This window comes from Empidonax traillii, unplaced genomic scaffold (assembly GCF_003031625.1).
Source record: "Empidonax traillii isolate 1590-97213 ecotype Southwest subspecies unplaced genomic scaffold, ASM303162v1 scaffold398:size1781980, whole genome shotgun sequence".
NCBI classification, from domain to species: domain Eukaryota; kingdom Metazoa; phylum Chordata; class Aves; order Passeriformes; family Tyrannidae; genus Empidonax; species Empidonax traillii.
Window position 1 is genome coordinate 1,307,850 of NW_020955591.1, and position 26,422 is coordinate 1,334,271.

At 38.1% G+C, this 26,422-nt stretch overlaps 1 protein-coding gene across 6 annotated transcripts in view; it reads left to right on the plus strand.

Moving 5' to 3' along the window:
- TRAF3 (TNF receptor associated factor 3) overlaps nucleotides 1-26,422 on the plus strand; it is a 71,204-nt gene that overhangs the window by 27,788 nt on the left and 16,994 nt on the right. For 5 of the 6 annotated variants that reach the window (XM_027893583.1, XM_027893585.1, XM_027893586.1 and 2 more), the window contains 7 exons: nucleotides 8,329-8,585; nucleotides 11,376-11,427; nucleotides 13,677-13,781; nucleotides 14,655-14,822; nucleotides 20,025-20,105; nucleotides 22,848-22,922; nucleotides 24,716-24,808. In XM_027893583.1, coding sequence (XP_027749384.1) covers nucleotides 8,344-8,585; nucleotides 11,376-11,427; nucleotides 13,677-13,781; nucleotides 14,655-14,822; nucleotides 20,025-20,105; nucleotides 22,848-22,922; nucleotides 24,716-24,808 — 816 coding nt within the window. In that variant the 5' untranslated portion in view covers nucleotides 8,329-8,343. The remainder of the gene's footprint in view (nucleotides 1-8,328; nucleotides 8,586-11,375; nucleotides 11,428-13,676; nucleotides 13,782-14,654; nucleotides 14,823-20,024; nucleotides 20,106-22,847; nucleotides 22,923-24,715; nucleotides 24,809-26,422) is intronic. The other variant, XM_027893589.1, reaches the window with a different exon arrangement.

Genomic DNA, 26,422 nt, shown 5'->3' on the forward strand with positions numbered 1-26,422 from the left:
AACCCAACTCATAGTGTTTATCCACTTCCTCCACAAAGGACTGTCATATGTATCTCCATCATGGACTTCCCCTGAACAGCAGAGGAAGAGATTAAAGTACACTTTTTTCTGTGATCATCTGATCATCTTTTGATCTTTCATGTTCATTATCTGCTTCTACTAAAAGCCTTGTATAGAAATACAGATCCCAGCTGGGGGTTAACTTCATAGGTGAAATGCAATAGCCTTGTCTGTGGGTGCAGGAGAGAAAAGAGAACCCGAACTGGAATTCAAAATGCAGAGGAATACTCGCAGTGAGCTTGGACAGCATTTCTCTTACTAGTTGTCTTGTGACCCAGGCTTTCAAAGCTTAAGAGGTTTTTTGATTTCTAAAAGATGCTTTTGATTTCTTGCACTTCAAATGACTTTATACTGTATTTTGGTAGCCCACTGAGATTACAAAGTAATTACTGAGAGCTGTAGATAGCAAGCATAAGTCAAAATACAAACACTTTGTTTTTCATACTGCCTCAGGCGGAATCTTAAAGCTGTTTGTCCAACCAATTTGTCATGATTCAAAGGAATGCTGTTAACTTTCAAAAAAATAATAGCTGAACATAGTGTCACATAAAAACCATCTTCCCTTAATTGCACTGACTTTTCTGCTGTCTTTTTTTTTATACATAAAAATTAATCCCTTTTAACGTTGTGGGGTTTTCTTTCTCCCATCTTGTGCAGTATGTGTTAGACTAAATGTTAACTCTAAACAACATAATATTAGGTAATTACTAGGAGTGTAAGTCCCTGGGCTCTTGGGCACTCTGAACTACATTAATACTATGTTATTATTTATAAATATTTTTATTCTCATCTCCTAATGTTGATTTAATTACTTTCCCCATCTATCCTCTATTTATAATCTAGAAATTTGTCACACTGAGCAGGAGGGAGGATATGTTAGAACTGTTTTCATGAAAGCATTGTCCAGCAGGCTTGCTAAATTGAGTCCCCTTGTACTGGCATGCTGTTTTGTTTATTCCTATAAGACACTTCCCATGAAAGTGTAGACTTGTTATTGAAAGAAATAGATCCAAGGAAGTTGAGAAGTTAAATTAATAAAACAACATGAGCCGTAGCTTACCATTCCTTTTCATCTCTTCAGTCATCTTGCAAACTAGAGCATGGGAATTACACAGTGCTTGCGATTCGAGTGACATGCACGGTTCTTCCTTTGCAAGAATATCAAGATAGCATCTTTTGATTAAACTTCCAGTTTTCTAGGTCAGGTAGGAAAAGGAGGAATAGCACATACCTTCCAAGCCAAAACCAGTTTTGCACTTAGTTCGGTAACTTCTACAGTCTTAGAGCTCTTGCAGATTGTGGTGAAATCTGGTTTAGTTGCTTGAGAACGTTGCAGTTCATGTGTCAGAACACCCCTTTTTCCTACCTGAGAATATCACACCATAATTGCTACAATAAAACTCCTCACAGAGTTAAGTGCTGGGAGAGGTTGCTTGGAGAGGTTTGCAGTATCCTCACCCTATTAGTGTTTGAAAGCTCAGCTGTGAACAATCTGACCTGACTTTGAAGCTGGCCTTACTCTGAACAGGAGGTTGGGCTAGATGACCTCTGGACTTACCTTCCAACCTCAGCAGCTGGGATACTGCACTGATAAGTGGCTGTGAAGAGCTTGCAAAGGGCAGATGCTTCTTGCGTGGAGAATACTAAGTGTGTGTCTTCTGTGTGTTTTCAAATGTTTGTCCTATCTGCTTATATCCAAGCACAGATTTTTTTTTTCCCCTGTTGATCTTCATCTGTTCTATTATGTGAATGATCTCAAGGTCTTAGGAAATCATAGGGCAATGTTTAAAGTAGTCAAAATACCCAATTTATTTTAACACAAGAAAAAATAAGTTTTAAATCTCAATGCTGCTTTTATTTCTGTACAGGAATTAGACTTAGTATTTGAATTTATATATATGAAAGAAGATGACGAGTGGTCTCATATTTTTTACTGTATAAAGTTTTATTAGTGTTGGTGACTAGCAACCTTTCCCTGTCCTTCCCTACTCCCCTTGGAATATTCTCTTAAAGCATATGCTGGAAATACCTAAACCTCTGGTTAGTCGGTCCTATATATGCTCTACAGAAATAGTGAATTGAACTTAAAGCATGAAAAATGCATGGAGGTAAAAATAAATAAATCAGTAGTTCCCCTCTACAAACAAGAGGAGTGAAAGTGCCAGGACTTCTGACCTCACACAAAACAAATTTGATGGATGACTGCTTTCAAACCTGCCAGCCCAGTGCTGCCTCTGTCACAGCCTAAGTGTTTTTGTGGAGTGATTCGAGCCATTTGCATTTTATTTATCAGTTGTTCAGTGCCCCTGTCAAAACTCAAGGGTGAGGGTTTTGCCCCAGAAGGCCAGGCTGAGGTGTGGGGGGTGTTGTGAGAATGACCCTCTGCAGTTAAGACCTTCATGCTTGAGAGCTCTAGAGTCGAGAAACCCATGGCAGCTTCCCTGCCATGAGGTGTGTGCAACTGAGTTAGTTGATAATATGTTGTCACCAATATACTGCTTTCAGCTTGCATTGTCGTTTTAACGAGTCATCAAGGTGTGACAGTATATGTTGCATATTCTAATTGCACTCAGAAGCAGAACCAAGTCAGAAGGCTTGTCTAAAAGACAGTGAAAGAAAGATGGACGTTCTCTTCGGTAAGTACGTGCTAGGAATTTATTAGAAGCTATAAAATGCTGAAATATAAGACAAAGGAAAAGTTCAGATTGTTTTAATAATTTAATTTTAAGATAAAGATTTCTGTGGGCTAACTTGAAGCAATAATTCCTGATGATGGAAAGCATGTGAGCTGGAAAGACTGAAGAGCTGGAAATACCACTCCAGGTACCTGGGTATCTGGCTCTCTGAGGATATCCCATAGAGTACAGAAGAAAATTCTGTGAAGAGCAGTAAAACTCATGAAATCTGGTTTCCTACTAATCTGGGCTCAACATCTCCCTCTCCCTCTCCCCTCTTCCTCCTACTGCCCCCTCCTCAAAACAACCCCCAAAAACCCCCAAACAAACAAAAAACACTACACAAACAAAAAACCAAAACAAAAAAGCAAAACCACCCCAAAACATTCAGCCCACCCCTGCCATTATGATATAGGAGGAGACTAAGACCATGAGGTTTGCTGGGACAGGAGGGAGCAGGTGTTCTTGGCTCATTTGGATCTAACTTTGTACTGGCTGAGTGACTGATTGACCCCACAGAGGAGGTGCACTTTTATGGCCTCTTGCTCACTGGGACTCTGCATTAAGTTTCTCTTTCTGTTCCACACATAGCTGTGCATTTTCATGAAACCTCTCTCTTCAGTTGGTTCCTGAGTGTTTTTGAGAGGCTGAGAGGAGACACAAGCACAGTCACAAGCCCTTATCTCATTAAAAGCTAGACTGAAAAAGCACACCCCAGGCTACCAAAAAAATGACCTAGTTAGGATGAGGTGCTGAAGTTTGTGTTGTTTTACACTTTTTAGGTACTAAATTTTTTGAAGAGGAAAAGTTAAATTATCTCATTGGTCACTTTTCTGCTGTGATCTTAAGGTTCCGTGTCCCACTTCAGGTTTTTCTTTCAGAGCCTAATTTAGATATTGTGAATGCAGTGCTGTTCTGTTTGAGGAACTTCTGTTTTCAGTGCAAATTGTAATTTGATCAAAAAGCTTTGCTGTCCTACAGTAATAACCAAATTAAATTGTATCATCCATTATCCTCTTCTAAGGTACTGTAATGAAAACATTTATTTCTAATAGCTTTTTGCCCTTTTTGAATTTTAAAACTTTGGCAGAAGCTTATTATTGTCAATATACTGACACTGTCTTGATAGGTGCCAAATCCTATGGTACCTATTGCAGTCAAATTTTTGGGGGTGTTTTAGATTATATAAGAGGTAATTTTTTTCTATTTTCTTTAAGATGCAAATTTATTTTGAATTTTTATGGAAACTTAATTGTATTTCTAGGTCACAAATTGGTTTTATTCCAAAAGAGCAAATCATAAATATAGGAGGTAATACAGAATACTCGTGCAGATTTTTAGGATGTTTGCCCCCTCCACAGTAAGAACAACATCCTTGCTTAAACAAGGAAAGAGCAAAATGCCTTTTGTTTGGGAACCCCCGTGCTTTCTAATTCCTGGAATATCTTTGTCGGTAAACTGACTTTTGCTTCCAGTTTCTAACCCTCTGTACTAATGTTAGTATGAGTTACGCACCAACAAGTTGTTCTGACCTTTACTGCAGTATACACAGCCTGAAATATTAACTGAGGTCCAGCCTCAATTCCTTGAATACCACTTGTATTGAACAAGAGTAGTGACCAAACTGGAGCTCAGTGAGACCTGACAGACTAGAGCAAGCAGTGTCACACATCTGATGGCCAGAACAATCCATTTCTGTTACTCTGCAGAAGGGTACTGGCGTATGCTGGCTGCAGGAGAGGGGGCTGAAACAATGTAATCAACAGTAGACAGAACCAGCCTTTGGTGGCTGTGCCTCTTTTGATGTGCTTATCTGTCCTGAAGAATGCTTGTCCAAGACTTAACAGTTTAAAAAGAAATCTAAAAGTCACATTCTTCCATTGTGATGATTTTTTTTCCCAGGGATAAGAAACTGGAGCATAAGAAATATCTAGTGATTAATTAGGCATTAAGATTTAGCTTGCTGAACAAGAACTTGGAGACAAGCTTGATAGCAGCTTGCCATGCCCTTAGGAATCAGAGGCCCCCACCAGAACTGGCCTATCTCGAGTGTTCTAGCCAGGCTTCTCTCCCTGCTCCCTGGAAGTTTGTTATCTTCACTGCCGTAAGTGCACAGTGTCTTACTGAGGTGTGACTTCAAAATTGCTTCTTGTTGGCAGTTTAAAACATGATTATGGGGGTATAATCTGAGCCCTGCTGTTAAAGGTTCCTGAAAAGGAAAAGAAACCATTGCAGATAATACCCTGTAGTGGTATGGAAACCATAACAGAAAGCTGTTTGCCGAAGGGTGGCAGCTGAAATGTTTGTACTGTCTACGCTTGTGTTTACCACTGATCCCACATACAGATGTAAGAGCACGTAACTCATATGCATGAGGGCACAGCTCTGTGCATACAAATCCCTGTGTGCAGTTTGTCACTTCTCCCCACCCCCTTGTGAAATGCAGCTGCTTCATTGTAATAAGGTTGTGATGTTCTTTTAAGCCCAGTTCTCCGTTGTATTTTATGAACGTACTTAATGAATGGTTTCCTAGTTTTGCTGCATAGGAAAATCTTGGCATTCAGGGTATTGTGGAAGAGCATTCTTCACCAGGCTGGCTACTCTGGTGCTACACTTGTTTAGCTTTTCTGATCTGACAGAATTATTCATAAAATAAATATAAAACCCAAGGCAGACAAATCTGACTGTTAGGCATATTGCATACTACATTTTATTTGTCAGTGTGCTTTCTGGTTGTTCTCTGTGACGAGATATCCAGTATGTCAATTCCAAAAGCGGAGTCCTGTGGAGCCCCTGTGCAGTTTATTTTGGTATGAAATCTCTCTTGACAGCTGACAGTCCAGCCTCGAGCAGTTTCATATCTCTGTGAAACTCTCACCTGCTGCTCATTTGGCATTCAGTACTCTTTCTCTGTTGAATATTCTCCTGTCACCCGTGCCTGCCTCCTTGTGACTAATTATTCCATTTCCTTGAAGAAGTCATGCTTTTGGAAGACTTCACATCTCTAATCGTCTTTAGCTTCTTTTTGTTTGGAAGAAACTTAGTGGGGAAACAGACATTCAGTAGTTGTGTGACTTATGAGTTCTTATGAGGAACTTTGTGCTCTCTTGACTTGCCAGTTCTCCTGTCAGCATCTCTTTTAGTACCTCTTTTTCTGTGTTTCTTTCATGGGTCAGAAGCAGACCATGTCTTGTTTTATTCTGTCATTTTAAGGAAAGTAAAATGTGCTGTTCTTACCAGTCAACATGCTTGAAGTTGTCTTTTGACTTCAAGAATTGACAGAATGGTGGAGGCCTTGAATACGATTAAAAAAAGATGCAGTTGCAGGGGGGAAAGAGGCATTAGTATCTATCTACAAATTATAAACTGGGGAACTGAAACGTCATGCACAAGAAACAAAGTCCATAGGAAGTCCGCTCTGTTTCACTGTCACCAGTCTGGATGCTTATGGAGTTGTACTTTTTTCCCCCCTCCCTTTCTAATCTCCTTTTCTCTTAGAACTTCAGCAGAGTTCTAAAGCTCATGACTGTGTTCCCTCATGTCCAGCTGTGGATGTTCAGCAGTGTCGGTCATGCCTCGGGCGGTCTCTAAAACTAGACTGTTAGCTGCTTTCCTTTCTCACTCATGGTACTTCTCTTAACCTCCATGTCTCTGCCTTGTGTTCTCAGCATCAATCTCATTGCCTGTGTGCTGGTTACAATCTTGAGTTGCCTCTTCAGTGTCATCATTGTTTGTTGGCTTTTTTTATGCTTGCTGCTGAAACTAGCTCAGGCTTTGCTTACTTCCCTGGTCTGAAATAAGCTGAATTTCCTAATTAATGAGAAGTGTGACGTACTTGCAGTTCAGCACTGATGTTTCAGTTCTTTCAGGTACTGTTCTGTCAAGACATAAGTCTCTGCGGTCTTTGAAGAGCAGACAAGGAACAGAATAACATTCTGAATAAATTAAAATTATGGATCAGAATTTATAGTGGCCTTTCAATTAACGTAGAACCTGTTTTTGAGGGGGTTTGGGGAATTGTTTTGGTGGTTTTGAATAAGACTCAATCATTGGATCTATGTGCTGACTTATGAGGATGGTTTCCTTGGGCTCTCTCTGTGTTTGATGGACATACAGAGAGGCTTTCCCCTGGGTTGGGGGCAATAAAGTGAGAATTCTTCACTCAACACCTCTACCCTTGCTCAATTGGTGTTGTAAAAACATGAAATGATCTCAGGAATGAACCACAATGATTTTGTCTTTTGTTTCTGTAAATAACAGCACCAGAAATCAAAGAAACTTCCTTGTCTGTTTGGTGTGCATGGAGAATTCTGTACCAAAAGTTGCATTCTGTACCAGTGCAGAAGTGATCTGCAGGAAAATACATTTTGTTACAAGTGCATGGTTTTGGGCTTAGCAGGGGAAGATAAGAGATCAGAAAAACTGTGTACAAGAGGGTTTGTGTATACGGAATGTGAGACATTTGACTCCTTTTGCAGTATTGGTGGGTATACTTTTGTAACTGAGAAGTGAACTGGGACTCATGTCTTCATTCTGTTTCCTAAAGCTGAATTATAACTGTAGCAGTTGAGACAACTGTAGAGCAGTAGAATTGGTTTATATAGCAGGTATCAGTTAACATGGAGGCAGAGTTGAAGTTTGCCTTTCTCTTGTAGAGAGCCAGGCATTTCTCAAACGTAAATTGGTGTTGTATCCTCCAACTGTGCTTTCTCCTCCATATGATGAGGTTTACTTAAGAGCACTTGCACTTGTTTGATTATAAGATCAGCTAGGAAATTACTGAAAACACATTTTAAAACTTAATCTGGGATATTATTCCTCTGTTGCTCTGCTAATGCTTTGCATGCTGACCTAGATGAAACATCGTCCAAGATAATAGGTACTGTAATTTACTCTTCAACTGGATTAATTATTTTCTCAGCTACATGTCAGTTGTGCTTAGTCCTGGTAAATTAAACAAATGACCATGTTATGTAGGCTTTTCTCTGCTGTCAGTTAGAATTTCATGACCTGTTCTCTTCATGTGAGGATGTGCGATGAAAAGGTGGGAGCATGTCTAATAAGTAAAAGCCTGTTGTATTGTTCTAAAACAGACTTAAAAGCAGCGTGTCTTACACTCTGTTATTGCATGGGACAACCAGGAAGAGTTGTCAGTGGACACTGATGGCTGTGTGCTTTTACTGTACCATTTGAGCAGTATCATGTGTGGTCCTGTACCAGTGCACCTCCTTCACCACACCCCTTGCTGCTTCCTCTCATGATAAAACTTCAATCTTAAGCAATACTTTTCAGAGAGAGAAAGACATATGGGAGAATCGCTTATTTATTCTTAGAGTGATGCCCATAATTAATGAACACTTTGCTTTCAGGAACAGATTTTAATCTGTACCTTTTAGAGCCTTTGAAAACATGTGAAGTGTCATTTGCTGTGCTGAATATACTTAGGCAGTTTGTATGAATATATTATGCTCACATGTGTGGACATGTTCTTAATGCTTTCTGGTTTTATGTAGTCTCTCAGATGCTGTATTTGTTGTATTTAAATGGCAAAAGAGGTCTTCATTTCTCAGTTTTTCTCGCTTTTTATTCACAGAAACTATCTTAGAGCATGGACACCAGTAAGAAATCAGAGCCCCCTTTATCTGTAGAAATGGTACAACAAAGGGCCAATCCTGACCGCAGTCCTTCAGCATCCATTTATGTTCCAGAGCAAGGTGGCTACAAAGAGAAATTTGTAAATGCCGTGGAAGATAAGTATAAATGTGAAAAATGTCGCCTCATCTTATGCAACCCTAAACAGACTGAATGCGGACACAGATTCTGTGAAACCTGCATGAATGCCTTGCTAAGGTATGTTTTTTGTTGTGATGGAACGTGTTGATACCTTTAAATGTTGTGAACTTCTGAAATTAGTGTGAACACCGTTGAGGCTTTAGGAATATGTTGAGCTCACACAGGCTGCTCAAAGCAGCCTCCCACTGTTGCTCGCTTGATTATTTGTTATCCGTGTGCTGGTGCAAACGTTTATGCTCTGCCCTGGCTTAGGATAAGACAACTAAGCTTTCCATCAATATTGTTTAAACAGTTCTTAAAGTGGTTTAATCCTGCGTAGGATGTGTTGGGTAAGAATTTCATTCTCTGTGGAGGCTAAACAGAGTGACTATTTCACAAGACTTCGAACATGCTTAGTTTGGTGTTGGATGCACGTAGTAAATTGTGTCTTTGTGGAGAAGTGAGCTTGCAGAGGTTCCTTAGTGATGAGACCTAACATGGCTGTGGACCCAGCCTTAGAGTTGGGTGGTGGGACCCCTTGGATAAATGTAACTGCTTGTGGAGCAGTTCCCTCATAACCCTTCCAGCTGTTTGTCCCAGGACTTGTCTGTTTTGTGGTTTGCAGGAGGGTCAGAAAGACTGGCTTCTCTATTACTGAGATGCTTGGGCCAGAATGCAAAGTGAATGATGTAGAAATGAGTGCTGAGAGGTGCAGTCTTTCCCAGTCTAGGTAAAAGTGCAATCATTCAACGAGTATTTAGCTTTTAAGAAGTATTTGTGCATCAGTAGAAGTATATTTCTTTGCCTCTGAACTTTGATGCAATGGTACTGAATGTATTCATCAGTGTGATTTCAAAACCTGGTGTAATGTTTGAAGGCCATTCTGCAAACTTTAATCTCCTGGGGTAGATAAGCAGTGAACATTTTCATTTAGTACTGGGAGAGCAGAAGTACAGAAGAGATTGGCTCAATGGATGTTGCATACTGGACTGCTAACAGAGAAAAGATTTTACTTTGGAAGTTTTGGTGGTCTCCTGTTTATATTTTGTGACACTAGGTATTGGTTTATATGTCACTTGGAAATACTGTAATCTGATATCTAATACTTAGACATCTAAGTCAAGACTCCATGCAGCCTAGTGAAAGAGGATGAAAGATATTACAATATTCCATCTCTTGATAAAGAGTAGTCTCTGTACTGGGCAAATACAAGAGTCCATAGCTCACCAATCCACTCCTGCAGGTTTAAAACAACAACAACAACAAACAAAAAACCCCAAACCACCAGCTTTTCTTTTGATACTCAGTGTTGAGTGAAGTGTAGTTTGTGTTTAAGAAATGCAGTTATTTTTTTCTCAGTACATATTTTTGGAAGACTCTTACATGGTTAATAACAGTGACTGCAGAAAAACCAAATGCCTGCCATGCTTGGATGTGCACAGGTGGACAGAGCAGATCCTTGACAATCTATGCAGTAACAATTCTGGCATGGCTATAATCTGGGCAGTTTTCCTTCCCTGCTGTGAGACATGCACATGTGTTTATTGCAGTGCAGTGAGAATATGTGCAATTTTACTTTCCTGACTTTCCAACCAGTCTGTTATTGAAAAGGACACATTCATAAGGCCATTGAGTTATTTCATGATAATTTCAGTGCTTGTTGGTAAACAAATTCTTTATTAAAATAAAATTTACGTTTCCTTTTTTGGGGGGGAAATAAAAAGTGTGCCATAAAACTGAAAGCAAAATAGGTTTATGTATCTGTATTTGGTGCAAAATTTTATTATTCACTGTTGATATGCTGCTGCTGCACACATGAACACACTGATTATATGCTAGCAGCTTCTGTTCCAGGGTTATTTGAGGACAAGGAATTGGGAGTTAGTGTGGATAAAGCAGTAAAGATGTCTGCTCAGTATGCAACAGTAGTTTGAAAAAGCAAGTGGGATGCTTGAGTGAATTCAGTAAGAGCAAGGAAAGCATGACATTGTATTAAGCACTATATGCCCTCAAGTAGATTAGTTTCCCCTTAACTTGAACAAAGTATTACAGATATTGAAGCTGCAAGGTAGTTAAGATGCTCAGAAATATGATGAGACACAGAACGGTCAGTTGAAGGAGCAGAAGCCAGCAAGATGATTTGAAATAACCGTACTGATTATAAAAACATAATTGAACTTTTTCAGCCTTTTACATTGATTTGCACTGCTGCTAGCAGCCATAACTTAGTTAGCCTGTCAATGAGTTGCTTTATGAAAGAATTCACCAAGTTTTTACCTAGTGCTTTTCGTCTTGGTGCTTTTCATGGGAGATCAATCTGACCATCCCCATTTTACATGGGGCAAAGGAGCTAAAATGGAACGTAGCAACCTGGTTTAATGAAAGGTATTCCTGCCCGTGGCAGGGGAGTGAAACTAAATGATCTACAAGTTCTTCTCCAGCCCAATCCACTCTATGATTCTAGGGGCAACACCTGGCAGGTCAGAGCCAGAAACAGCTGTAGGACTGGATAATTGAACAGACAGTATTTTGCCTGTTTGCACAGACTGAGAAGTGATGACAATTGTGGGTCAGATGCAGGCTGAAAAATAGGGGATGAATTTTACCACCTTGAAGAAAACCACTACACAGTTGGCTGAAGACATTGTGGTGCGCTTATTTCTTTGGGAGTGCCAGATAATGCCCACTGAAAACTCAAGTATTCAAATTTATTGAAATAACATTTTGTCATTATAATGAACTATGTCCACTTTTAATGATTTTAAAATACATTGAATAATCATAATTAAGTGCCTCATAAACGGAAATTTTTGTACTACAAAAAGTCAGACGAGCTAAAATAGTTTTTCTGTTTTCTTTTCTCTTCAGTTCTTCTAGCCCAAAGTGTACAGCGTGTCAAGAAAGCATAGCAAAAGATAAGGTATTGTTAAAACTGTTTCTTATTCAAGAGTGTTGAATTGTGTGGCGTATATAAGATGCGTTATTGCTTTGTGGTTATTAATTATTTCATAAACCTAATAAGCTGCCTGAGGAAGACAGCTTTGTTATAAAACCCAAACCATGTATTTTATATTTTGTTATATATTTTTATATATTCCTGTTAACCACATGGTAGAAAACATGTCAGACTGATTCCAGAAGGTCCAGACAGGTGTCACATACCGTATTCATAGTTGGGAGCTGCAGCAACACATTGCAGTTGTCTTCCCATCAACCCAGAGGATGATAAGAAATATTCCATCTCCTGTAGATGCAGAGATGTGACAGGTCTAGATGAACACTGAATCCTGATTTGGCTCCAGATCAGTGTCTACTCTTTGAACTCATCTCTTTTACAATGTCGTGTTCAGTGAACCACACTGGAATTAGGACAGTGTAGAGCTCCAGTTAGGGTAATAGAATCAGATTCTTTTTGTATGAATAAGTCATTTCAATGATATTCTCTTCTCTTTTTCACAGCAAAACTTTCTGTTGCCTTTGAAAGGTTAAGGGTAGAGAACATTTTTCTTGGCTTAGACATAGTTTATGTGGTTTTACGATATTGAAGTGCTTAGTAAGTTCACTGTGTTAGTAGCCTTTCTTGCCCAAATGAATACTTCTATTAGTAACCGTTTTCAAGAAAAGGTTAGTGGGTACATTAATCTCTCCTTGTCTTAACTCAGAATAGTTCTTTAAATAGTACTCATCGTAATTTGGTTTTGACACAGACGGACTCTCCAGGAGCTCAGACCAATAATCATGATGCCTGCTTTATTTGTTCTTTTAAGTCTGACTTTTTAGCTCTCAATATACATAAATATGTACATCTTTTATGAAACTTCAAATATCTCTAAAACAGCAGGAGGACAAGGCCAGTGTATACTAAATACCTGTTAGACTAACTGTGCAAGTCATTGTTTTTCAGACTGGAAATTTTCCCATAGAATGCTGAAGTCTAAAATCACTGAAAAACTTTGAAAGTTGTCTTCTTAACTTCAGTCAACGAAACTGTGCATCCTAACCCTGTGAATTACTTTGGAAAAAATATTGCAGTATAGGCAATTGATTACTTAGATTTGTTGATTCACTAAGCTTCCTATACACATCCGAAAAGTAAATAGAAATCAGTGACCTGTGTCAGATGAGATCAGATGAGAATGATTGCAGTGTTTCCTCCTTCTCTGATACTGGGGATAGATTCATAGTCACCGTGGACAGATCTGATCATAATTCTTGGTTAAATGTTAGCATGCAGAACCTTTCTATAATTACAGTAGCGCTGCAGTGTACACAGTATCACCAAACTCCATTTGTCGGAGCAGTCATAGGTTGGACTTGATTCTTACTGGTATTTTTTAATGACCATAAAAGTAGTTGAAAAATAACCGGAAGTTTTTATCTCTTTGGTTTTGGACTTTAAAGTAGTAGCAATGGTCTTCAGTCCCTCTCTCTCTCTAGTTCCTGCCCTTAGCAATGGGGCTTCTTGGGAGTGCAGTTATTGTGTCTTTTATGGGGTGTCACCCATAAAAGGTGTAAAATCCAAACTCCAAAATCTTTATTTGTAACTTTGTTTAATTGTAGGCAAAAAATGCCGAAAGTGCTTAGAAACATTAAAATCGAGAGAGAGTTAAAGCCTGCTTAGCTGTGAAATAATAAACCTCCTCCAGTCCAAGACCTTTGAAAACATCTGTAATTATGTGTTACTAATGAAGTGTAAGCAAGTGTTCCAGCTAAACACTCTAGTCATCTTAGGGCCACCTTCCCTGAAATCCTTGCCCTCTGAACCACTGCGCTTTGAGTCCCTTTTGTCTTATGGAATTGTGCCTAATACAACAGCTTCCCAAACAATGTAGAGAGTTCTACCTTATGCAGGCCTATTATTGGCAAGCAAATAGCAACAAATTTAGTCCTTTCTTGTACCTTTCCCTTTACTGCATTTACAATAAAACTGAAAGAGTAGTAGAGTATCTGTCCAAATAGTCTGTTTCACTGGGCTGCTTCATAGCAGGGGAACCTCCCTGTTGTGCACATTCAAGAATAACTGAATGGCAGGATTTTATTTCTGGCACATAAAGCTGGAATTAAATGACACTGCTGTAGCCGAATTGCATGGCCTTCACTTTATTTGAACTTTTGTGTATCCTTGAGTGGTTCTCAATTTCTAAAATAAAATTATTTTTGATTTTTCAGGTATTTAAAGATAATTGTTGCAGGAGAGAACTACTTGCCCTTCAGATATACTGCAGAAACGAAAACAAGGGCTGTAAGGAACAACTGTCTTTGGGTCAATTACTGGTAAGTTAATCTAAGAGTTGTAAGCTTCCTTTTGAATTAAAGGGGAAAAACCTTGCAAATTAAAACTCCAGTCAGTTTGTTGACTTGCTCACACCAGTGGTTAATTTAATTTATAAATGTCATGATAGAATTAAACTGTTTTGAAACTTGTTTTTTTGACGAGCTGTGAGGAATTGTAAAAAATTATGCGATTTCATGACTTTGAGGCTTGGAAATGTAAATGAGAACTGGAGGGAGAACTAAAATTGTGAAGGATCTTCATGTGTACTTTACAAATCTGAGAAATATGATTTCTGTTTTGGTGTGGTTTGTTTTTTTTTTTTATTTACCAGTCTTAATCCTCTCATGGAAGTGGTGGTTTATGCGTGAAACTAAACCTTTGGCTTCTCCACACTTGTGCAAAGTAACTGGTAGCTTTTTTCTGTGAAGGCATGACAGAGCAGTAATCCAGTAATTTAACAGGTGTAAGGTATGGCTACACAGCAGTTTGCAGGGATTCTTCCTTTGAATGATCAAGCTCAGGTGCCTAAATCACTTAAAGCAGCATCTGTGTTTACGTGGAATAATATATCTTCAAAAAGAATGCTTACCTTTTGTTTAAATAGCCTGTGTGGAATTTTGGACTGTGTTACAATGCTTTTAGTGTAGAAGTAGCTCATGTACATCTATAATACAGTGAAATCTTCTAAGTAAAGGGACTGTACAGTCAGAATTTATTCCTGAGTGGATTTGTTAGTGTTTACTCTTGTCTGATACAATGCATGGAATAACTTCACTTACTTTGGTTCTGAAATTATTTAATGTTGGATATCTTCAAAGGATACACATGTACAAAACTTAGTTGGATTGACATTTTTTTTTTAAATCTTTCAGATGCATTTGAGAACTGATTGTCAGTTTGAAGAACTCCCGTGTCCTCGTGCTGATTGCAAAGAAAAAATACTGAGAAAAGACTTGCCAGACCATGTAGAGAAGACCTGTAAATATCGGGAGACAACCTGTAAATACTGTAAAAGCCAAGTCCCAATGATTATGTTGCAGGTGCAGTATTTTCTTGTGTATATAGATAAAGATTCCCTACATTAATGTGGAATAATAACTCTTCTTGTCCCTCTCTGTAGCTGCTGAAACAACTTTGGCCTCTCAGTCAGGATTAATAAGTTAAAAAAGAAAATAGACTGACTTTTAAAATACATTTTTTTTCCTGTGGAAAACCCCTGCATTTACTAGGAAACACTTTCTTTATTCTGATGTTCAGATACTGCATTTAAAAAAATCAGATCCTCTGCCTAATATTGATACTGAAGTCAGTTTTCCTATGCATTTTAGTTTTTTTTTTAATTAGATAAAAAATGCAACTACCATGATAACAATCAGATGTTGTGCAGGAAAAGCGTGAGCGTTGCAACTGACTGGAGAAATAACATCTTTCTACCTAATCCTTCTTGGGTACTGTATGATCTGTTATGAGAGGAAGGGAAGAAACAATGTGAAAACAAATTGTGTCTTGGCATAATCAACAGCTGTACATGACAGGCCCAGGACAAGTTGCTGCTGTTCTTGGCATCAGAGTAGTCTGTCTGATAAGCAGCATATTGTGAGTCAGAGTTATAGAGCAGAGGCTGAGAAAGTCATGCTTACTTTACACATAGAATTGTAACTTAACTGTGTTTGGGGCCTTTCACATTGAAAAGTATTATGCTTAATCTATCTTGCTATAATTTTAGCACTTCTTAAAAATTCTGCTACATAGTTTCTGTAGTCTGACAGTGTTGGATCTCAGACCTTCTCAGTATAGTAAGAGTGATGAAAATTTTGGTTTTGCTCTTGTGTATTGTTTGTTAGGTGAAGTCTCACGATGAGAAGTGTTCTTTGCTCAGAGATGTTGTTACAAAAAGGCATAGGTAGAATCTCGCCAAGTTCTGATTTAGATTTGGCTTTCAGTTATTTGAGTGCATACTTACAGGGGCTGGTACTTTAATAATTGTGCACTACCTAGAATAGGGTGCCTGAGATGTGAAAATACACAGAAAAAATTAAATTTGCACTGTATTTATTCTTGCACATTCTGATACCGATGTGAAAGTGTATTTAGTTAGATCATGGATGTTGTTCTTCCAGAATTATCATTAGGCTTGGGAATTGATGTGAGGCAAAGAGTGATATTAAAAAATGTGTAGTGTTGTAACAGACAAAACCAGTGAGTATTGAATATGTCTGCAACGTGGTTTTCCATATCTAAGCAACATGCTCACAGATTTCTTGTAGACAGTTTCTTTTTATAGGAGTAATGTAATTAAATTTCTGAGAGTGAAATCCTTATACTTTGAGGAACATAGAACTTTGTTTTAGTTTAGGAGCTTTCCCTTTTGTCAGATGTTGATGGATGTAACACTTATGAAATCTTTGAACTAGTGATAGCTTTCAAGATACTGAGAGGTTGAGGCAAGTTTTAGGCTGTAAGATTTTTAATTCACAGAGAAACAGACATTCATATTGGAAACAAGAATGGCATATTACTCTGAAGTACTGAGGAGTGTTAGTAAATAAAGTAATTGTTCTCCAAAACCTTAAGTGGAATTCTGAGCTGCTTTAAGAGGTTATAGGAGTGGTTTATGCAGAAAGCCAAAGAGGTTTGTAACAATGTAGTTTGATGTTGAGATGTCACTCTATTTATTGTATTTAATTTGGTACCACCATTCACCTACCCTTAAAAATTCTAAACAAATATACATTTGTAAATCAGAACATTTTCAAGCAGTGTTACATGTTCTTATTGGCTTATATGTTACAGTGCATAGAAGGAGGACAGTTTTACTTCTGTGCTGCTTTAAGGGTGCAGAAAGCTCTGCAATTAGATGAATAGCAATTGGCTGCTATTTTGTTTGTTTTGCCTAGATTTTTAGAAGTTCACTCGTTACAGAAATGCAGATGGGTTTATTTGCTGGGGCCTGATAAAATGTTACTTTGTTGTACTTTCGTAATAAGGATCAGAAACTTAATGAAACTGTACGTTTGAATCTTAGAATCACACAATAGCTTGAGTTAGGAGGGACTTAAAAGATTATGTGGTTCCATCCCCCCTGCCATGGGCAGGGACACCTTATATTAGACCAGGTTGTTCAAAGCCCCATCCAGCGTGGCCTTTGACAGTTTTAGGGATTGAACATTCACAATTTATGTGGAAATCTGCTTCATTGCCGCACCACCCTCCCAGTCTAGACCTTCTTCCTAATATCTAATTTACACCTGCCCTCTTTCTGCTTAAAGCCCTTCCCCCATGTCCTACCAATACATGCCCTTGTAAAAAGTCCCTCTCTGGCTTTCTGTAGGCCCCTTTAGGTACTGGAAGGCTTCTTTTGACTTCTCATTTGAGTTTTGTCACCTAATTGACAAAACTGGATTTTTAGAGATGAGCTTGAGTTCATCTCTAGCATTTGTAGCCTAAAATTTTCTCTACTGTAATAATGACTGAAGCTGGCCTTGGTGACTTGAACTGAAAATGGAGATAGAGAAAAAAGGTATGCAAATGGAAACAAAATAATTTTACTGGAGAATGTGTGGTTCATGTCTTCATAGAATCCCATGACCCATGGGGTAGGAAATCCCCATTGTTGGAGGCAGACTCCAGCAAGTTAACAGTGTTACTAGAACTTTCTTAGATTGCATTTGTCTTGCCTGCACGGTCACTCAGAGTTAGCTTCTTAACGTCTTTTGTTTAAACCATCTAAAAAGTGGAGGTTTTTTTTATCACAAACCTACCTTTTCCATTCCACAACTCCTGACAGATGAATTGGCACACTGTTAAAATGGAAATCAGTAGCTTGAAAGGTACCTGGATTACTATAGTTTTCTGTGTATGATCCACAAAACTACTTGGAAGTGCTTCTCCTATAAAACTGATACTTAGGCAGTAGTAGTATGACGTGGATGTGGAAGGATAGCACTGCTTAGTGCCTCGGCTCCTCGCTGCCAGGCTGGCCACAAAATAGCTGTCCCAGGCACACCGTGCCAAGGCAATCTGGATTCAGCTCAGTGGCCTGAAATACAGCCTTGCCCACTGGGACAAGCACTGGGGAAGACACATGACATTGCCATCTTTCTCCCTTGTCACTGCTCTGGAGCCAGACATGTTTCTGATGTGACACTGGCTTTTCTGGGGAGCCATGGTAATATCCTGCCTTCCCCTCATTTGTGCTGGGTGCCCTGTATGGTGCTTCAGCTGCGGTTTGTGCTTGTGTTGTGGGTTTACAACACAACTGTCCTATTAACTCCAGGTTAATAGGAGAAAAGGGGGCCAGACTTGGCCCAGAGTGGGGGGCACATGCCCAGGCCTAACAGGGCCAGCTACTACGCTGGCTCTCCCATTTTTCTTCTACCTCGTGGCTCTTCTCTCTTCTGCCCCCACAGCTTCTCTTCCATTTTCTTAAATATATAATTGGCAGAGGTGTTACTAAAATGTTTGATTGGCTTTGCTCTAGAAACCCACCTGGAAAAACTATTTTCAGCCCCAGGGGGGGCTGGTCGGCAAACCCACAACACTTTGATTTGGCATTTGGTTTTATGTGCTTGACTGGGTGAATTTAGCTGGTCGGTAAGGAAGAGGATTCTGCCACCGGACTGAGATTATTCTGGTATATCCTGAAGTCATTGGAAAGGCTTCCCTTAGTTTCAGTGAGATGAAACTGGGATGTGGGGTGAAGAGAACTGGAGAGAATGCTGAGAAGTAGCATGAACCAAGAGTTAATGTCATAGCTTTTGTCGATTAGTTTAGGTAGGTTAAAGAAGGAAGTTAGGGAATTAATGTTAGAAGGGACTATTGCTTTTCTGCTTTTGTAGTTGATAAATCATTAAAGAAGCTTGCAGGGCACTAGGGTCTCAGAGCCACATGGTTCTGTGTGCTGTCTCCCTTCAGCATAGTTACAGATGTGTTCAGAATGAGGAGGCCAAGTCCAGCTCTTGACCCTGAGCAGGAGTGGTCCTTTGGGCCTCTGCTCATCAGAAGAGTACCACTGTTACCCTGACAGAGGGCGTTCTGAGGAGAGGCACTGGCATCACTCCTGGATGGGTATCCTAGTGGGGAGGGAATGAAGGTAGCTCCTCACCCCCATGCTTTGGGAGGCTCTCTGGCTACGGAGCAGCTGAGGGTTCCTTGCTCTCTGTCGCTGTGATTGTCTGCATGTGCTACACATAGTGAGTGAGTGCGGATAGGGAGGATGGCAGGACAGGCTTGTGTCAGAACAGCAGCCTGATGTTCTGTTTTAAAAGCTAGGAGGTAGTATTTTCAAATACTGGCAGACTTATGCCAGAGTTCTGAACCAAGGCCTTTCACATCTCAGAGCTTAGATCTCCTTTATATCTTGGTTTTGTTTCAAAAAACAGACATCGTTACTGGGCAAAAAGGGCATGCAATTTGTTCTTCCTTTTCTACCAGGGTTATAAATCTAGACCTTTGTTTCCTTTGCTGTTCTTAGGTACCAGAAATGAAACACTGTGTTTCAAGTTGAATGGGATGTGTCACTTGACGAGAAACGAATTTTTCATTTTGTTGAGAAAACTGAGAGGAAATGTAAATTGTTATCTGAGGCCTGACTTTCTTCCCTCCCTGTGACGATAGGGTTTGACAGCTCTGCTGAAGTATCTGTCATCATCTGGGTTCAGATTAAAATGCGTGTTCAGAATCATCATAAAATTTCAACATCTCTTTGAACTTCAGGTGTAAAGTAGTGAAACTTAGTATCAGATGTTTGGGAATCAAAAGTAGAAAAGAATTGGAAGAGGAATACCCATACATAGGCAAGAGATTCTCTGAGAGTGGGCAATACCTGTTTCTGAAGAACTTTTCCATGCGCTGTATACTCTTACCAAAAAGGACACCTGTAGTGGTTCTGCTTGCTCTTAAAGATGCCCATTTTAATGAGTAATTCTTGGGGAAGAAAACCTGACTCTTATTACTGTTTCATTGTGCAAAATAAAACCAATAAAATTATAAGCGAATAGATTGCTTTGCATGGTAAAACACAAGGAAACCCTCATTTTCACTTTGGGATATCAACACCTCTATCGAAAGTATAAACAGATGTTTGAGCAGTTGCAGTTCTGTCTAGCCCAGTTGGGATAAACATTGAAAAGAATATTGTGGGGTATTTTTAATTATTGTAGAATGCTTTTCTTTGCGGGTAAGTCCTCTCTTAATTAAACAGTAAAAGCTGATTTGTGGTTTGTTTGCTTTCTCCTTTGTAGAAACATGAAGATACAGACTGCCCATGTGTCATGGTTTCATGTCCTCATAAATGTAGTGTTAAAACACTCATGAGGAGCGAGGTAAGAAGTCATACCCAGTGTCGTGCTGAAAAATTAAAACATTTTTTAGTAAGATCTCGCAAGAATTTTGCCAGAAGCCATTTCCTTATTAAAATGTGAGATCTAAAGAAAAGCTTTTTCTACCACACAGTTAAGTGTGATAACACTCAAATAATTTTAATGATTTCTTGAAAAACTATTTAAAAATAAACAGATTCTTAGTTTTGAGTCATTATTACACTTGGCTTGCCCAAGATTAGCGCATGTCTTTCCTGCTTTCATTTTTACTAGCTCTCCCCCTGCCCTTCCCTCATTTTAGCACTGTAGAGCAGCATCTTGGAGTAGTTAGCTAAAATAAAAACAGAGAACTAAAATTCAGTGCACATTGACAAGCGTTAGTAAAGACTAGAAAAATCATAAAAATGTGTAATTTCATGGTAAAACTTAAATTATGTTTAAATCTGTTAAATCTGGGGAAAAAATAGTAACTGATACATAAAGAAACAGTATAAGATACTGTTGGAGTTCAATACTCCAACAGCAGATGCAACAATGCATAAAAATTTCTAATGTATAGAAGCTTGCAATAGTATGTAGACCAGATTAAAAAAAATTAAAACATGGTTTGTTTGAAGAGATCCATGTTCTTGCATGTGAAAAACTAGAAGCAGCATTTGTCAAAATCAGTGTACCTAATTTTTTTCCTAAAAGTAGAACAAACTTACCAAAGATAGGGAAGAGCTTATTGAAGTCTTCATCACTCTGTAAGGCTCACTTAAGGAAAATAAAGTTTCTGATCTGAGGATGAGCTTTTCTCTACTACTTACTTCCTGAGTTGGATTCATACCATTTTTCAGTTGCACTTGTAAATTATTAATCATGGCATAGTACACAAGGCACAGACGGCTCCTGCCAAAGTCAGATACAGTCTTCTCATCCAAGATAATGAAATACAAAATATATGACAGATACTGTATTTATTAAGAGAAATGAAACTTCAAAAAAAAAAAAAAAAAAAAAAAAAAAAAAAAAAAAAAAAAAAAAAAAAAAAAGAGAAAGAGAAAATATGCATACTGACCAGCCCTCCCAGTGCTTACTTCCAAGTTTAGATCCTGGTTCTGGAGCACTTTAGCATATTCTTAAACCTTGACTTCAGCAGTTACTTTGAGAAGAAGTGTATCTGAGTGCTTGTAAGAACTGACCCATTAAACCCTGGGTTAGAATTGGGTTCTGAAACTGTAGGTGGAAACAGAGCTTTAAGCAGCTATTTGCCCTGCATCATCTGTTGCTGTATGTTGCCTAACTTTTTTCTGATACTGTGAAAATGTATATAATATTAACTGCATGGTTAGGGACAATGAATCTAATGCAGAAAATGGGAAAATGCCTGCCTAACAGTTTGAGAAAATTCTGTAGTGTACAAGCAGATATCTTACTGTAGAATAAAAGATCTTTTTCATGTTTAATTCACAACTCTTTGGCAGACTTACAGTTTTGAGAAGCTGGAAAATGTGGCATTCTTGCAAAACCTGTTAGACCACACGTTTCTTTCTTTTTGTTCTTTTTTTTTTTTTTTTTTTTAAACTACATATCTTTTGAAACTATAGTGTGAATTTCTATGGATAGTGTTCAGAAGATAACAGGTGTATATCAGAGATAAGTGACCGATGGGCATCTTGGTATCAGATTTTAAAGACTGTCCTGTCTGTTCCAGAGCTACATGTTCAGAGCAGTGTTGATTCACCACTTCTTCCCAGGGAGGTGGATGAGCTGAGTCTTGTGGGGCTTAAGGTGTGGGAATTTCAAATGAGATTTTGAAACCCAAAACAGTGATGCCAGCTGAGGAGCAAGGCTCTAGCTCCTGTCTCCTTTGTGGGAAATACAAACTGCAGACCCTGTTTTTGAAGAGAGAGTGTCTGTTGCACTGTCCTTTCCAAAAATGTCTCTCTGCTCCAACTTTTAGGCAGTTTGCATCCAGCTGCTGCCCTCTGTGCTGCAATGGCTGCTGTCTGTATATATGTATATGCTTCTGTGAATTGGTTTATTTTTAAATGAAAAGTGGTCTGTGCTCATAATAATCCAAAGTATTGGACTAAATCTCAATCTGTGAAAAATGCAGGCATTTTACTAATCAGTTTTAATCCCATGTACTGCATTTTTTAAAAGTTACTTAACCTGTACTATTCTAAAACTCTCTGTCTGTTTCATGCAGTACTTGTTTAGTCTTTTTTTTGTGTAATTTAACTGTTAAATTTAGGCACCAAGAATTGCATGTTATGTTTTGAAAAGTTGGTTCCTCATGAAATTAGGATTAGGAAAAAAAAATGTACTTTACTACAGTGAAACATCTTAAGACTTGCTCAGAGCACCAGCAAAAAAAAAAAAAAAAAAGAAAAAGAAAAAAATCATGTTGAGAAAAGATTAGTCATTCACTAAAGTCAAATGAAATCAAATAACTGTAGTGTGTTCTTTTTGTTTGGGTTTTCTTTTCTAATTGGGTTGCCTTTTGAAATAGTCTTTAGCAGAAGTTTCACTGTATTTTAAATGTATCACACTGTATACTGTATTGGCATGTGCGTGTGGTTTACATATGTGTATAGAGAGAATTTGCATTTGAGATCAGACTGGAGAAAATATACACATGTGTATTGTATGTTCTGCAAGTGGCACACAATACAAACCTGATAACCTCTGCCCTTTATGTTTTGAGCATTATCATGCAAAAGTCTTTTTGCCAAAACTCACATTTTTTTCCTATTGCAGTTGAATGCACATTTGTCAGAATGTATTAATGCCCCAAGTACCTGTAGTTTTAAGCGTTATGGCTGCACTTTTCAGGTCAGTATATAACAATTATACTTCCCAGTTGATGAAAGTCTGCAAATAGAACCTAATTATTTGACATGCAAGTTCTGGACTTCTCTAGTTTTGGTTAAGAAAAAGTCATCTAGTTGCACCAAGTGATGATACAGCAGATGTTTGGTTTTGCATTTTAAAAATAAACAACATGAAAAGCCCACATATTCCTGCAGTGGTTTTTGGAGTTCAGTTATTAGGTATATCTTGTTGATTTAGGAAGATGATGCATTTGAAGAACTTATTAACTTAGCATAAGAGGAAACTCTCTTTAGTTCTTCAGAAGATAGACTAATAATTTCAGTTGTTTCTATGAAAGCATTTTCTTGAGATAAGTATGTTTATATTTTCTCTCATTTGTGTGTCTTAATATTTTTATTAAGGTTAATCATAGGTTAGCACACTTAAAACATGTATTTTTATGTGCATTAATATGTCTGTGTGCACACAGGTGTATAATCAAAGCATGAAATTTATAAAAGAAAAAAAATTTAGTTTTTAATCCTGGCAATCCCTGCAATATTAAAAAAAAAAAAAATAAAAAAGCCGAACCTCAGAGTTTAGTTTCAGTATTATTATTCCAGTCTCTTCCAATATTCTGCTTCCCTTACCATATATCTTGGGGAATTTGGATGCTTATATAACGAAGAGATTAGTCAGGACATTTCAGAAACCGCTGACAGGAAAAAATGGAGTTTATCTGATAGTGTGATTAATTTCTTAGCCCACGACAATTTAAAGGGACAAGAGCTGTAAGGAGCTACACTTCTCAATAGACTACTTCCTGCAGGTATTTCCAGGTTCTTAAATAATGAGCATTCATCTTTGTAAGTGTTAACAGTAATGCTCTTAGTGGTAGAGCCTAACCCTGCCCACTGTTATGTCGTATGTATTGCCATTCATTTTATGTATGTATATGTGTGCATATATGTACATATATCCACATATATATTTTTAGTATTTTATATAGAGTACATACCTTGAGGATCATTGAAACCCTTTCAGTTGCTTTGCAGCATGTCTGCCATCAAAGCTAATATACTCTTGCAGTGCAAAGCATTTACCGAAGTAGGTGTAATGCAACACAATACAAATGAAGTAATATGGTCTGCATTTTATGTACTCTGTATATAATCTATGTGTGTTCTGTAAACTTTTTATATAGTGGTTATTTGTAACAGCATTTATAGGTTGTGCAGAGGCAGCGCATCTGAATATCTTAGAATAATCTTGGTAACATCTTGAGATGACAAATTAGGCATTGTAATAACTCTCAGCATAGTTTATAAAGCTGGCAGTTTCCAGTGATGATAATTTTATCTTAAATATTTGTCTTTAATACTCATCTGAGGGGAAAATGTAGCGCTGATGAAGCTGTTCATGAAGTAGAACAGAAGTTTTAAATTATATTAAATGGAATTGGACGTTATAGGTTTTGTATGACTCAGGGGTTTTATTGTGCTTTATTTAGTTCAAAGCTACACAGAAGACTCTAAAATACAATTCATTTTGTAAGTCTCATTCATCTTTATTGTCTCTGAGTTATCAAGCACACTGGATGGAAATACATGGCAGTTGTATAAAACATTTGCTATATGAAATGTATTCCTGACTTTTGTAAGTTCCCAAGTAGATTTCCCTTCTCTCTACAGTTCTGCAACATGCACCAGTGAACCAAAGTATGTAGTGTTGGTTCGATGTCTTGATATACTCTTTCTTTGTAGGTTTAAAAGAACTGGAATTGGCTAAAATGTATAAATTCTTTGTTGTCACAGGGAACAAACCAACAAATTAAAGCACATGAAGCCAGCTCAGCAGTGCAGCATGTTAACTTATTGAAAGAGTGGAGCAATGCTCTAGAAAATAAGGTATATCTTCTACTCACTTCTAATTTTCATTGACTTCTTTGAATCATATAAAAGTACTGGAAGAAGGGCTTTTTTTCTGTTTCACAGCTGTTCAGCAGTACAGCTAAAGCACTAGTAGGCTCCAAAAGCTATCAAGCCATTTGGCATCTGGTACCTTTGTTATACAATAAAATGCTGTGAGAAACTTGGCTTCGTAACTCCATGTACAATTTTCCTCATTGTTAACTTAATTAAAACTCTTTCTTCACATGGATAAACAGTCCAGTATTAAATTTCCTCTCTGTGCTGCTTTCTTACAAAGTGGAGGGTCCAGAAAGCTATGGCAGCACTATGAGCTGTATTTTTGCTACCTCGGCATCTTTTCAGAGATAACATTATTAGCAGTACATAATAAACTGGTTATTTATTTCATTTATTTTTGTTCTTACTCTCCAAACTTAATGACCTGCAAAGGTTAATTAAACATATTGTATCTCATGGGCATGATGATGTCTGCTTTAGTGCTAGACCAGAATGAAGTTCATGTTGCAGTACTTCCTTGGGACTCCTGGTTTTAAATTGTTTGGGATTTGGGAGATGCTGGGAGTCATATCAGTCAGTCTCCGCTACGATCTTGTGAATAATTTGGATGACTTATCTACCTGTTCTGCAAATAAAATTCAAGGCTTTGACTTCAAAATATAAAACTTCAGAACAAATCACAGGTTTCTTAAATCTTTTTGCAGAAGTTTTACATAGACATTAAAATAATGTTTCTGTATTTTTGGGGGTGCGGGGGGGGGAGAAGATCCCAGAATTATCAAACCATTTTACAGATGCAGGCAGAAGAGTCAGGAGCCCCTTCACATTTTCTGGAATGAGTTGAATAATTAGCAATTCCAGTGTAAGCTCAGTGGCAGTCATGATATGTGTGGCTTGAGAACCTCTGTCATCTCAGGGCAGACCACAAGCTGGAGTTCAGCAAACCCTTGTCTAGAAAGCTTATTGCCACCTTGGGCTACAGTGATCTCTCTATGTGGGTCTCCAGCAAGGTCCTGCCACCACAGGAAGTGTAGTTTTAAAGCAGGAGTTAACTGGAACAGCATAATATGTTTTTTTGTCCCCAGCATGTTTGTCCCTGAACTGGTTGTTTTTCAGCTTGAAGGTTGAACTCTTTAGGAAACCATTGAACCTGAGAGAGGTCTGATGTAGGGTTCTTTTAGATAGAATTTTTTCTACATGTGTAGGTAGGTCTTAGTTTGACGATCCATGACATTATTTAAGTTTGCCTTTGCATGTGAAACTTTGTTAATGTAGGAACTGTACATTTTTCGGTTTTAACAGATACAGACTCATATCCATAGTTCGTTTTTCATTAGTCTGATTAAAATTATACAATTTATTTTACATCATAGGAAAAAACCCACGTTCCCTGTGACTTCCAGAATAGATCATGTTCTGCCTTTTGTCAGTGTCCTGAGAGGAGCTTTGTCATTTAAAAAATGCCCAGCGGTTCTGTGTTCGTCTCTTACAGAGCAAAGAGAATATACACTTGAATACTCTTTATGTTCGACTTTTTTTATACTTTCATTTAGGACGTAACTGCTTATCATTTTATGTCCATTTTTAATTTTT